Source organism: Falco peregrinus, chromosome Z, assembly GCF_023634155.1.
Source record: "Falco peregrinus isolate bFalPer1 chromosome Z, bFalPer1.pri, whole genome shotgun sequence".
NCBI classification, from domain to species: domain Eukaryota; kingdom Metazoa; phylum Chordata; class Aves; order Falconiformes; family Falconidae; genus Falco; species Falco peregrinus.
This window is the reverse complement of record NC_073739.1, coordinates 56,700,668-56,715,162: the sequence shown is the minus strand read 5'-3', so window position 1 is coordinate 56,715,162 and position 14,495 is coordinate 56,700,668. Positions and strand designations below refer to the sequence as shown.

Below are 14,495 nucleotides of genomic sequence, written 5' to 3'. Positions count from 1 at the left end.
TCAAAGACCTCGTAGTGCAACCCCCCCCTATCACAGGCAGGGACATCTTTCACTAGATCAGGTTGCTCAGAGCCCAGTCCAACTTGACCTTGAACGTTTCTGGTGATGGGGCATCTACAAGTTTTTTTGGCAACTGGTCCAGTGTTTCACCAACCTCACCATAAAAAATTTCTTCCTTTTATCTAGTCTGAGTCTACCCTCTTTTAGTTTAAAACCATTACCCTTTGTCCTATCACTACAGACCCTGCTAAAAACTCTCCCTCCATCTTTCTTATAATGGCCCTTTTAAGTATTGAAAGGCCACAAGAAGTCTCCCCAGAGCCTTCTCTTTTCCAACCTGAACAACCCCACCTCTCACAGCTTTTCTTCACAGAAGAGTTGTTCCATCCTTCTGATCATTTTTGTGGCCCTCCTCTGGACCTGCTCTAACAGGTCCACATCTTTCTTGTACTGGAGGCCCCAGAGCTGGATGCTGTACTCCAGGTGGACTCTCAGGAGGGCAGCGTAGAGGGAGGAGAACCACTTCCATTGACCTGCTGGCCACACTTCTTTCTATGCAGCCCAGGATACAATGCAAGTGTACATTGCTGGCTCATGTCCAATTTTTCATCCACCAATATCCCTAAGTCCTTCCCTGGTGGGCTGCTCTCCACCTGTTCATGCTCCAGTCTGTACTGATCTTGGGAGTTGCCCTGACCCAGGTGCAGGACCTTGCACTTCGCCTTGTTGAACTTCAGGAGGTTCACATAGGTCCACCCATCAAGCCTGTCAAGAGTCCCTCTGGATGGCATCGCTTCCCTCAAGTGAATCAACTACAGCACTCAGCTTGACGCAAACTAGCTGAGGGTGCACCAAGTCCCACTATCTATGTCATTAATAAATACATTAAATAGTACCCATCCCTGTATTTACCCTTGAGTAACACCACTTGTTACTAGTTTCCATTTGCATATTGAACCATTCACCGCAACTCCTTAGATGCGGCAATCCAGCTAGTTCCTTATCCAACTGACAGTCTGTCCATCAAATCCATGTCTCTCCAAGTTAGAGGTAAGAGAGTAGTGGGGAACCGTACAGAAGTCCAGTTACTTGGCATCAGTTGCTCTTCCCTTGTGCACTGATGCAGTCACTCCATTGTAGAAGGCCACTAGATCTGTCAGGCATGATTTGCCCTAGGTGAAGCCATGTTGGCTATCTTTAATCACCTCCCTGTATTCCATATGCTTCAACATATCTTCTAGGAGAATTCTGTTCCATGATCTTACCAGACACTGAGGTAAGGCTAACTAGTCTTGTTTCTGCCTACTGGTTTTGTTTGAAAACCTTTTAATTTGGCTATAGGAAATACTGGGGCATTTCATTAACTTTCATATTCTATTTTTTTCCCAGTTTTTCAGTGGAGTTCAACATGTTTTTTCCCAGTTGCCAAAGCATGTATCTCCTGTTTCTGGTTTACAGGGATAGATTATAAACTGACCGAAGTATCTGCTCATTTATTTCACAGAATCACAGAATGGCTGAGGTCAACTTGTCCATCTTGACTCTGGAGGTCAGTTTGTCCAACCCCTCTGCTCAAGCAGGGCCACCTAGAGCTGGCTGTCCAGGACCATGTCCAGATGGCTTTTGACAGCCTCCATGGAGGCAGACTTTACAGCCCGTCTAGGACACTTGTGCCGGGGCTAAGTCACCCTCAGTAAAAAAGTGTTTAGGTGGAACCTCCAGTGTTTCAGGTTGTTCCCATTGCCTCTGGTCCTGTCACTGTGCACGACTGAAAAGAGTAGCTCTGTTTTCTTTATGCTCTCCCTTCAGATATTTATATGCATTGATAAGATCCACCCCGAGTCTTCCCTTCCCTGGGCTGAACAGTCCCAGCTCTCTCTACCTTTCCTCACAGGATTCTCCAGCCCTTTCCTCACCTTTGTGGCCCTTGGCTTGTCTCTCTGCAATATGTCCATGTCTCTCTTGTACTGGGGAGCCCAGGCCTGGACACAAAACCCAGGCCATGTGTCGCTAGCACTGAAAAGAGCAGAAGGATCATCTCCTTCAACCTGCTGGCAATACTCTGCCTAGTGCACCCCAGGATGACATTAGCCTTCTTTGCCACCAGGTCACATTGCTGGCTTATGTCCAACTTGGCTGAAATCATGGTCTCCTAGGACTAATATGTTTATGGTCCTTTAGGACCTCTGGGTCCTTCCCTGCAAAGCTGCTGTCCAGCTGGGTGGCCCCCAGCATATATTGGTGCATGGGGCTGTTCCAGGTGTGGGACTTTGCAGTTCCTCTTGTTGAACTTCGTGAGGTTCCTGCCAGCCCATTTGTCAGCCTGTTGAGGTCCCTCTTGAAGGGCAGTGTGACTCTCTGGTTCATCAGTTAGTCCTCTGAGTTCTGTGTCATCAGCAAACTTGCCCAATCACCCAGATCACTAATGGAGATGTTATACAAGATTGGACCCAGTATTGACACTGGGGGTGTACTGCTAGTTAATGGCCTCCAACTAGACTTCATGCCACTGATCACCACCCTCTGGGCCTGGCTTTCAGTCCCACTTGTCTGCTCATGCAGCTCGTACTTCACCAGCTTTAGACGTACATTTCCTTTAGACATAGGAAGAACCCAATCTCCTAAGTGTTACTTCTTTCAGAAAAGTCACTTCTGTCTTCGTGACAGTTGATTTCTCCTAGATTTTTATGGCATCATTGTCAAGGTGTCTTCTGGATTTGTATTCAGCATAAGGAATAGATTGTACGTGGCTCTAGAACAGGTGCAGAGGAGGGAGAGAAGACTGGGAGCTCTCCTCCTTCATGCACTACTCATAAAGGTCAGTCCCCACTGCAGCTTCCACATGTGGATGCTTTACCTCCCATCCACCACTGTTTGGACTCAAGGCAATCTGAGTGAGCAGAAAGATAAGGAGGAGTTGAGAGCATGGTTTCAGCCCTGTTGTATGAGTGCTCACTGCGTGCGGACAACTAAACAGCCATTAAATGCCTCAGATGGCTGTTTCCTTAGGTGTATTAACCTGTCTGTCTTCTTTCGGGACATTTTTACAGGTACTCCTCCACTCCAAGGGAGAGATGTAACCTGCAGGAATAATTCCCTCTTAAATCTACCACAGTCAAGAATATTGAAGCAGGCTAGGGATGGATCCCATCTATTGTAAATAGCTCTAAAGATAATAAAAGGAACTTCCTAATGACTGTGAGGTCATCTTTTTATCAGCCCTAGACATAATTCATTGGCCTTTGCTAGGATGTTTCCAGTGACCAGTCCAATGAGACTAAATCTATGTTAGTGCAGTGCTTCTAAAAATGTTTTACAACCACACTTGAGCAAATGACAGATTTAAGCAGTATACAGTTTGGCTGGTCAGTATGTATAATTCAGGCCAATATCATAACAGCTGATTTGTATCTCACATTCTGGCACTGATGATTGTTACATTCAAGCTTAGCTGTATGTAAGCCTGCCTGCATCCACACAACCTGTTGTATGATACCTGAGAGTAATTTGTGTTGTAGACCACATGAGCTAGAACATAGTTGGAGGCCGTAAGAGAGACAACTGCATGAAAGGAAGAACACTGCTATATTTGTTATGAACTAGGCTTTGATGGCAAGCTGTTTTATGTTTTACACAAGCACAAGATTAATAAGAAGAAAACCAAACAATGTGCAAAGTCATGTTTGTCTGTGCAGAACTGTGTGTCATCAAGATATTTCTATTCTGATGGGAATTGTGTGAACATTGCTTTGTCATCTAGCACAGGTAGATTTTAAATCAGTTACAGGACTAAGTTGAGAAAGAAAGCAGTATCATATATCAAGATCTGCCATAGGTTATTAAATCACAGTGTTAATATAGATTCCTGTATGTGCTCATTTTTCAAAGATAGGATTGTTCAGGATGCTCTTACTAGATGTGGCATCATCTTGTGCACCACAAAGACTAAATGCACAGACCTTTCCTCTGGTACACTGTGCAAAAATTCACATTTCCTGCCTAAAATACATCTAACTTTCAGGAAGTAGAAATGAAGGAGTAAGAAAATTCTCTCTTAACTACTTTTCAGAGGATACTAATGCCTTTGGTTATTCACAGTGATTTACTTTTGGTTTGTATTGTTTACCCCAAACATTATGATTACCTTTTCTGGGGTGGTCTGCCTTCTGTACAGCCATGGTGATAGTAGTCATTTAAGTAGGGGTTTGATGACAAACACAGGCCCATCCAGCCAAATCTCTGTGAAAAATTGTAAGTGCAGCAATGATAGGCTCCGTAACACAAATGTACTCTTCATCAGCAAGTAGGCAGCTGTAGAACCAAGGCCTTTAGGGAACAGCTGGTCATGGAAGCAGAATACTGTTGTTACTGTTGAGACAGATTTATTAACAGCTGTTGTTAGCAGGAAGCTAATCTTTTCATTTGACTGCATACTCAAATTGTCTTTAAAATATAATCATCTATTTTCTATTGCAGTTGTAATTACTTAAATGAAGACTGATACTATGCAGTACTTACATATAGTGTCATCACTGGAATCAAATGTAATAACCCTTGCTACGTGATTAAAGTTTTTGCTTTGACTCTGGAAGATGGCTGGTGAGCAGGAAATGGACTTTAGGTTCTGAGCAGAAAAGCTGCATTTTAAAATCCTGTTTTAAGATCTTACGTCCCTCCTAGACTTCAGACATCTATATGCATTGTGAAATCTAGGCTGCAGTTTATGATGAGGTTCTTTTTTTGTAGTACAGGAAATCCTAAGCTTACCCAAGAAAAATATAGTTGCAGATGAGAAACATCTTTATGTCCACTAGATCCTGCGAACATTCCTTATTTATCTTTCCAAACAGTTTTTCATTTTTAGACATAAAGTGAAAACCAGCAGGAAAGAAATACTTAATACTGTATTTTATACCATCTACCACTCTTAGGTTTTGTGGTCATTAAAAATTACAGTCCATGAGCATAGTTCAACGTAGTTGTCCTTTTTTCTATTCTGACTTATTTCTTTAAATTTGATTTGAAAAGCACACCAGACTAGCACACCAGACTATACTGATGTCTGTAAGAAAAAGGATAACCTGTGTAAAGTGCTTACTTGATAACGTGCTCACACTACATGCTTGCTATCATGAATGCAGTTACAGAAGAATAGGCCCAGGCCTAGATCAGGTTTTTGGGCCAAGTTCATATAAAAAGTCCACGATATTTTCCCTTACAACCTTTGCAGAATGATGAATCACAGTTTCCTGAGCCTCAGTAATAATGACCTGGAGACTTTTTTAAAGTGGTCAGCACACCTGGATTTTAGTATTTTTCCCTAAAGTTAAGCAAACTGGATTAGGTAAGAGTACATTTTATTTCAGTTGTCATGTGATCCAAGCTTTACAATCATTATAATAACAAAACCTCATGTTCAGAAGATTGCTATAGCAAAATTTATCCTTTCCCCAAGCCTGACATTTTCCAGATGAATTGCAAAGTGAAATTAAGTTTGTAACTTACAATATAAAATGTTTTGCATCATCAAATGCGTTTGTAAGGGTGTGTAATATAATTTTTATAGAATTTGTACCTGTAATGCTAGCCAGCAGATACAAAAATATATTCTTTTTAATGATGTAGTTGTTACCATATGCCAAATTCTGTGGACGTTCTAATGTTTAAAAACTGTGAGTGGAAGATCCAGCTTTCAAGTGTATCTTAGTTACTGCTCTGGCTCCCACTGAATTTGAACCAAAATTCCCTGTTCTAAAAATGACAGTACCTCATGTATTTGAAATTTGGCCAATTTTTTTCAGATATATTGCCCTAATAAAAGATCCTACTTTTTCTAGTTAAACTTACAGCTCTAAAGAAAAAATATTCTAAGTAACTGGAAAAAACCCAGCTCATGTTTTTTTTCTGTCACAGAAAGGTCACGCTGAAGCTCCACAGATCTGTGTTCTTAGGAAATGAGGGGACAAAATATTAACATAAACTATTTTTCTGGTTCTATGCTATTTGCATCTGGCTTTTGAAGTGCTCACAGTAGTAAAGACCCACCTGTGAATATATTGTGAATTTCTTTGAAGTTGTCAGTCATGAAAGACATGAAATATGCTTTTTTTTTTCTTGGAGATAAAAATAACAACCATGACCTTGATAAATATAAAAACAACCCTGTAGGAGCAGAAAAAAAAAAGTTCCTTAGAATAATATTTACATGGTGTTTATTGTTATTATTAATGTCTGACTTTTTCCGCCACTTACTATTAATGATTGTTTATTAGGAAGAAAGTGAAAATAAAGCACATAAACCATGAAACTTGGTATGGGTTTTACAAAATCATCAGCATTACATTAACATTTTCTAGGTGGAGTCCTTGTGAAGCTCAGATAATACATGTAAGCTGGAAGATAAATCATTGCATTTACTTCATAATCACCCTGTTGTGAATTGGTGCAGCTAAACCAAATATCTAAAAGCACAAACCACTATTATACTATTACATTTCAAGTCACAGAATAAAAGGAAGGTGGCATGTGTGATCACTAATGCTTTTGAAATTGCCCTTGTTACTGTAGAGGATCTAAGATTTTGGAAAACCTGTAAACAGTTTAGTAAGGAACAAACTGGGGAAAAAAACACCAAAACAAACCACCAAACAGGTAGGGCCTAACTACAGAGCTTTGCCCTGGAATATAGATCTGTAGAGTCTTCTAGAGACTTCTGGGGCACATTTGTTAGAAAGCTTTTCTTCAGCCATCTCAGTTGAAATGAACATTTAATGTGGCACCAATGTGAGCTTTAGTACTTCATGCAGAGAATGCTCCAAGCCAACCATGGAAAATTATCCTTAGATAAAATGAGGTTAATCCCTTCAATATGAAAGATACATGTGGCTGTACGCTGATCAATTGTAAGCTAATGGAGACAAAAGAATTTTTGTTGTTTTCATGCAAATTTATCTTCTTTAGCATCATGTGAAATACTCATTGGAAACTTTGTATTGCATATACATGTCATGATCAGTTTCAGTCTATAATAGGATGACAGGCAAGAATCATACACACTCTGCTTCCCAGGAGGTACCGTTAACTATCATATGAAACATTACACCTAAAGCCACCTTCATTGCACAAGCCAACCAGTCAACAATGCACGCACGATGTCTTCTCAAATGTTATATCATAGCTTTTCCATATTATCCATAGAACACAGTAATTTAAAAGTGCATAAAAGCATGGTTCATCAGGACCAGATCCTAAGTCTTCAGTTTCTTTGAATGGCATGAAAGTATGGTTGTTTTGTCTCCTCCACTGCCAGGCTTAGAAAATGAATTTTTATGTGTGCTTATGTCTCTTCCTGAGGAAGAAACAGCAAAACTGAGTGGCAGTGAAAAATCTTCACTGAATGAATGGCATACATGACTTGGAACAGAAGTAAAAATTGACCTCTTTCCCAGTTTGCTTTGTAACAAGCTGCCAGCATAATGAAGGTGACAATTTCCTCTCCTAGATTTCATTCTTAGTTCCTGTACCATCTCCTTTAAGAACATTGTGGTTAAATTTCAACCTTCTTGAATAGGTTCTTTATTGCCTTAGCTGATACAGAGTCTTAATGTGGTAGATCCCAAAGCAGGGGTGTGCCAGAGGGCAGATAGTCTCCTGAGCCATCAAGGAAATAGCAGCTAGTTCCTATCGACCACTGCTCTAAACAGTGGCTAACAAAGCAGAGCTCTGATGCTTTAAGGAGTAATTAGAAACTTAGAAGAACTGGCAGTTCCACTGGCAGTAAGCAAAGGACTTCTAAGCAAGATTCTTGTATTTGCTAGTTAAAGATCTGGACTGTTGTCCAAAACTTTGTGTTTGCATATGGCAGTGAAGGAGAGAGGAAGGTACCTATTAACTGTTTTCTCTCCCAGAGTTTTTTGTTGCTTGTTTTTAGTTGTCACTAGAGAAATTCCATGTTAGGCTCTGAAAAAAGACCAAAAGCTAGTTGAGAATTTTCTATGTCAGCATCAGATGAAAGGGATTACTCCTCAGGGTAGCCAAGACTAAATTTTTTACCTGTTAAGCAAAAGTTTTCACTATTTTACTTTATGATTCCACCATCAGTATACATTTAAATGTGAATGTTTCTCTGTCTTTGGGGATAGTTCTCATGGTCTCTTATTTCATTTTTTTCATCTTTCCTTGCTGTCTAATTGTGTATGCAACTCTTGCAAAAGACAACACACTGTTCCTCAGAGTCTGCTGGAAGGGATTGTAAAGGTGTGAAGGATTACTATTCCTACCTCCTTCTAGTAGGTGACTTCTAATAGTAAGTAACTTTGGATAACTTGATCCAGTAGGTGTGAAGCATACTTCAGTTTTTTTCTTTTAAACTACATATTTCAAAGAACTATATTGTTGAGCAGAATTTGCAGTGAAACTACAGAACCATCTTTTTGTGCAATGAGTGTTCATATAATTTTAATTATAGAGCCCAGCAGTGTTCAGCAACGGATCTAAAACATGTTAGAAAAAAATAAATGGCTGTTTTCCCTTCCTTTCCTGATACCTCATCTAGGGCCAACCAACAACCCAAATCTCCAAGATCCCAATCCTGCAGTGAGCAATACCCTGAGAAATGTCTCAGAATTTGACCTACAAGTCAAATTTAAGACCCTCCATGTGTAGTCTGTTACTTCAGTTACACTGTTGTTTTAATATATAATGCAGACTGTACACTTAGTATTGGAGAGTATTTGTGAAATACAGACTATGTCTCAACTGCTTGTTAGCAATTCTGATTATCTGGAGGATTGCATCTACCAGTGGGACTGGCACTGGTGAAATTCTGATAAAGCAGCACCAGTTTTTTGTGGGCTTGTTGGGGTTTTTTTGGCTACCCTCCAGTCCCATCTGGGTGGATCAGGAAGTCCAATGAGTTCCAGGTTTTTCAAGATTTACGCCAGAGGAGTACAGCAGCATCGTTCAGGTAGGGCCAAGGCAACACAGAATGGAACAATGAATTCCAATTGATGTTATTTCGCTCCAGCACCATGGAGCAGCCAAGAATGTAAGAAGTCCAGAAGAGCCTTAGGCTGCCACCATCTCCCATCTTTCCACAGGTTTACACTGTCTTGCGATGTACCATATGAATCCTGACTAACTGTGAATTCAGCAATGACTTGTGGGAAAAAAAACTTCCCCAAATCTGTGCCTTCTTCTTTTCAGCTAGTGTTGTGGAAAAAAACTCCCACCAAATCTACACCTTTTTCTTTTCAGCTAGTGCTTCTTCTTTATCCTAAACAAAGGAACAGGTACCAACATGAGAGGTCTGAAAGGCTTGCAGTTGCCCAGATGCTGTTCTCCAGGTAGTTCAGAGACATGATCTACATCACCAGTGTGCTCGTGTCACTGTGGCATCACCAGATGGCCACTTCCAGTGTCCTGCTGCCATTGCAGTGGGAACGTATTTCCTAATAGCTTATTAAATCTTTCTGGCCTCAGTTTAAGCAATTACTTCTTCTTCCCTATATGGACATGAATTGCTCACTGTTTTCTTTAGAGATTGCTATTTTTTACATACTCAGGGACAACTGCTGTCTCCTCTCAGTCATCTCTTTTGTAACACATCTACTTTTTTCAGTCTTCATGGCTCATCCTTTCCAAAATTTCTAGCATTCTGACTTCTTTCTTTTGAAGACTTATAAATTTGATTGCATCTTACTCTGTGATGTTCTAAATGTGTACATCAGCCTAAGCACTGCCTCATGGCTTAAATAAACAGAAAAAACCTTACCTTTTTGCTCACTTACTATACTTTGTTAGTAAGTGTCCCAGAGCTCTCAGGGCTTCTTCTGTGGCGTGGCTATTTCTTTAGACAGTTCTTTTCCCATTTTGTATCTCTGCATTTAATTATTATTTCTTCCTGACTTTAGGGGTTTACGTTTAATTTTATTGAATCTAACTGTGCTGATTTCAGACTGTTTCTAAAATACGAGATCACTTTGAGTCTTGCCTTTCACAGCACTCACAACTGCTTCCAGCCTAATGTGACCCACAAATTGTATTACTATGTTAGCTGTGACATCATGAGTGTTGTAAAATAAAATATGGACTGGAAATAAACTGAGGAAAGATTAATTTGCTTCTCACAGTAGTACCTTGTTCAAAAACTCTTCACAATCTTCTTTCAAACTATTGATGACTACACCTTGAATATGTTCTTTAACTAGTATTAGAATAAGCTGTGATGATTCCATCTAGCTACTATCTCTTTACTTTGCTTATGGGAATATCATGAGGGACACCACCAAGAGCCTTACTGAAGCCAGTTAAACTGTCATAGAAAAATATTAGATTGGTTTTACATTACTTCCCTTTGATAAATTCATATTGGCTGTTCATCATTACCTAATAATTGCCAATAATATACCAATAATTGCCAAACTTTTTGGACCATAGCTTACTACAATACACAGTTTCTAGTTGCCCGCCATATGCTCCATCATCATGCTATTAATAAACACGCATTACTAAGGTGATGACATTTTAGTGTTAAGTATGATTTCATGTCCCCTTGCATCAAGTGGAGACCACAGTTTGGGACCTGATGTTCCAGCTACTTGTAAACTGATTGTCCAGTAAGTTGCTCTACTACCTTTTTGAGTGTCAGAGACCAGCTGACTGATCCATGATTATTTGAGTCCTCCTTTCTGGAGGTTTCTGAGCCTTTTTTGCTCGGAATTTTCAGTTACTGCTTTGCATTTAGCCTTAATCACTTGCCATGTTTCCTTATTGTTTTTTAGGATATAGCTAGACTGTCCTTGCTGCTAAGGGTGACTGTAAGTCTCTTCTGGGAATCAGACAGGGCTGCTGTACAGGCAGGTAGGGTAAAAGCGTGGCCATAGCATAGAGGAACTGCAACCTCCATAAAACCAGGGACACCACATGTGCTAGGTTAATGTGGACTATCATTTTCCTGCAGGTACCCAGACAGTGTCTGAGGTAGCTGTTTGGTGAGGTGTCTCACAGACCACAGCCATTCTGGCATTATTGATGAGCCACCTAGAAGGACCTCTGTTTCCTCCTTGGTTCTCAGGTTTTCAAAACTTTCTGTGCTGATCTCTGACTGTAGCGCCCACCTTTTCTCCATGTTGGTTTAGCTGATTCATGCTTTTGGTTTAGTGTCTTGTAGCAGTTGTGTCTTTCCTTCACCTGTCCCTAGTCAATCCTGCCAATCATTTCTGAGTTGGTTCAAAGCAACTTTGCTGTCTTCTGTTATTTTACTGTACTTCTTCTCCCTTTCTTCCTTCAGTGATAGAAAAACATGAATTCAATCAATTGAACTATCCTTAAACTATTTGAAATTCACCTTTATTGATTACAGGATTCTTCTTCCATAGGACTAATTTATTTTGCAGGTTCAGTCTTTAAATATTGAGGAGACTCTGGAACTAATGTCGGTGCTTGAGTAATGTATTTCCTCTCAGTTAGCTGGGCTTGCACAGGTTTTTACCAGACAGCAAAGTTGGCCCTTCATCCACACGCATGCTTCCTCTTTTGTAGATGAAAATTCATACCATTTCCTCTTTGAAGAGTCTGATGATCCCATGTCTGGTGTAATTGAGAGATGTGTTATATCACTGTTTACAGCAGCATTTTCTGCAATACACTGTAACTTTTTTTTATGTACATTTTTTTTAATGTATGTAAGCTTTTTACATACATTAAACCAACATCTGCTGCTACATCTATTATCTAGACCAGCAGCAAGATACTTCTGCACAGGGTAGAAACCAACTGTTTAAAGGAAAAAAAAAATTGAATAATCTGAGTTTTGTGTTATACTTTGCCACACACATTCATGATCAGTGATTTGCAGTGGGAAGATGAGTAACAATAACCTTGATATGTAAGCAGCTTTTCTTTTTAAAATAAGGCAACAATGACCTAAGGAACACACAGACTTCCTCACTTCCCCTACGTGGCACCTTGCTTATTGAATAACCTTTAAAAAAATCCCATTCCATCCTGCCTGATTTTTGGAATACCACTGACAAGTAGGGATTTCTCTTCCAAATGGTTCTCTATAACTCTGGCTTTGCTCTGTCTGCAAGTGGTGCTGCCTGCATGTCCCTCTCACACCTGGTGTGGGCTTTTGACCTATAAGCAACTACTCTTATTTATGCATATTTTATTTTAGAACTCAGGCTTAATACCTATAATATCTTTAATACATTCTGTGAGATGCTTGTCTCTTAACATGAGCAGAATTGCACTGATAAGAGTTTAGGTTTTCGTCATGCTTGTTAAGAAAAGCAGTGGTAAGAGATTAGGTGATACAGAATTGGTATAGCAGTCATAGAAAGCAAGAGGCCACAGAAAAGAGAAGGTGCAGACCAAACAGGCAAACTGTCTTGTGGCATCTGGTAATTCTAAGATGCCTATTAGTTCTTGCTGGAGTTGGATAAGAATCTCATAATGAAGGGACAGCCTTCTTAATTCTGTATTTTCCTGCCTCCCTGTTGGCTGCCCTGGTGGACTGCAGGGTATTTTTTTACTTGGAATCTGCTTAAGTGCATCTTTTCTTTCAAAAATCTTGTCCTGAACATTCATGGTGAAATATATTGTAAATCTTTTGTTACCATTTCATGGCTGATTATTCTTAAATCATGTTACCTATTAATTGATTTGTTCCTATGAAAAATGATCAAGCTACTCCGATTACTGAATTTTCAGATTGGGTATATGCAACTGTACTATCACTCTGGGATTTCTGAAGAATTCAGTACTGGCCTCTTTCTGCTCCCTTGAAATCAATTAATTAGCAGTTAAGAAGTCTTTTCCTCAAATGTTCAGCTGATACAGTATAGGCGGATTTTTAAATTCATGCTTTGGTTTGTCTTTTCATAGCAAACTGCATTATTAAGATAAGTCTGTCCTTACACTGTTCAGTGAGAGGTCCTATGTTGTTTTTACCCATCAGTCAGTTACTTGTTTATTAAAATATTTGCCTCTGTGATGTTAATTTTTCTTTCTCTGCTCTATTATCCTGTATCTTAGCTTTGCAGAAATGAATCTGCAAGTATTGCTGTACAGGTTGCAGGCACGCTTCACTTAAGGGCAAGATTATTATTTCTTGCATAGCCTTTCCCAGTTGCAAGGACTGCAGTATAAAGATAGAAATATGTTGGAAGAGTGTCAGAATCTTAATTATATTGGCCTGCAAGTCTTTTTTGAGGATTACACCAACTACAAAACAAGAGGAGTCTAGAACATCATCAAAATACATTTCTAAACACTGGGACAAGAGGCTAAATTGGATGAAGTATTTGGAATTTGTACGGGGATAATTGTAATTATAAGGGGTTTTCTCTTCTTAATTGAAGGCACTCCTCTGCAGAAATAAGAAAGCAATTTACCCTCCAACCAGGCTTTGCACAGTTCTGTCAACGAAGCTTGAGTACTCCTGGCTTTTGTACTCTTCATCTGGTAAGTTCTGGGTTTACCTTCTTTACACAGGTTTGGCATCTGCATTGCTTAATGTTTTTAGGGTAAATTGAGTGATATTTTTAAGCTGCCTTGCTTTCCACTAGCTCCTGTGTGAGGCTGTTAAAAATATCCCCTGGTGAGCTGAGGAAATATGCCTTTGAAAAAACCAAGGATGGTCCTTGGAGTCTGAAATAGACAGTCTTTCTGCATACGGCTATAAATGAAAGTTAATTAGTGAGTGTTGGAGTATGTTACATCCTTTTCTTGCCAGAAACATTCAGCTCCATCAAGTAAATGCATTGTGTGGTGATCACAGAAGATTTGCAAAAGCAAGTCAGTGAATAAAGAGAAAAAAAGCAAGGCAGAGGCTCAGTTACCTTGGCTTAATATGCAGTTTCAAGAGCTAGCAGCAGAGACAGCACACTGACCTGTTTTTCAGTGCTGTAGAGCAAGCATGTTAAGGGAGAAATGCCCGAGTATGTCCTGATTGGCATAGATGCAATTGAGTCAACTCTTATGTGTCTCCTAATCATCTTCAGCCTTCCATGTGTAATCCCCCTGTAAAGAAGTCAGACCATATGACACTGCCCTTATGACAAGGGGGAAAATGCCAGATCTTTTTAACTGCCTCTCAGGAAGATGGGTATTTTGCAAATATACTATGCCATAAATAAAACTGACTAAGATTTTAATATTCTCTTTCTTCCTATGCTTTTAAATTTTTCTTATTTTTGGGAGGCCAGATAAGTAGAAGCAGGAGAAGTCTTTGTGCACCAGTGATTGTGAAAACTGTAAAGCACTAGATGTAAGCGGTTACTTCCTGTGTGTCAGGGCCTCCCGCCAGTACTCACTTCCTTAATCTGAAATGCTCTGGTGTTTTAACTTGTTCCTTGTGGTTATGCAGCCTGGGGAGGCTGGGTCCCTTCCTCTACATGCAGACAACTGCTTTTGCTCTTGAGAAACTTGGTAACGTTTCATTTACCGAGTATTACGCCGTAGCTGCCATTTTGTGTGCTGTCACAATCTAC

General features: G+C 39.8%; 1 protein-coding gene across 1 annotated transcript in view; it reads left to right on the top strand.

The window, feature by feature from the left end:
- DOCK8 (dedicator of cytokinesis 8) overlaps window positions 1-14,495 on the top strand; it is a 93,848-nt gene that overhangs the window by 5,937 nt on the left and 73,416 nt on the right. Inside the window, 1 exon segment of the mRNA XM_055790383.1 lies at window positions 13,365-13,467. Coding sequence (XP_055646358.1) covers window positions 13,365-13,467 — 103 coding nt within the window.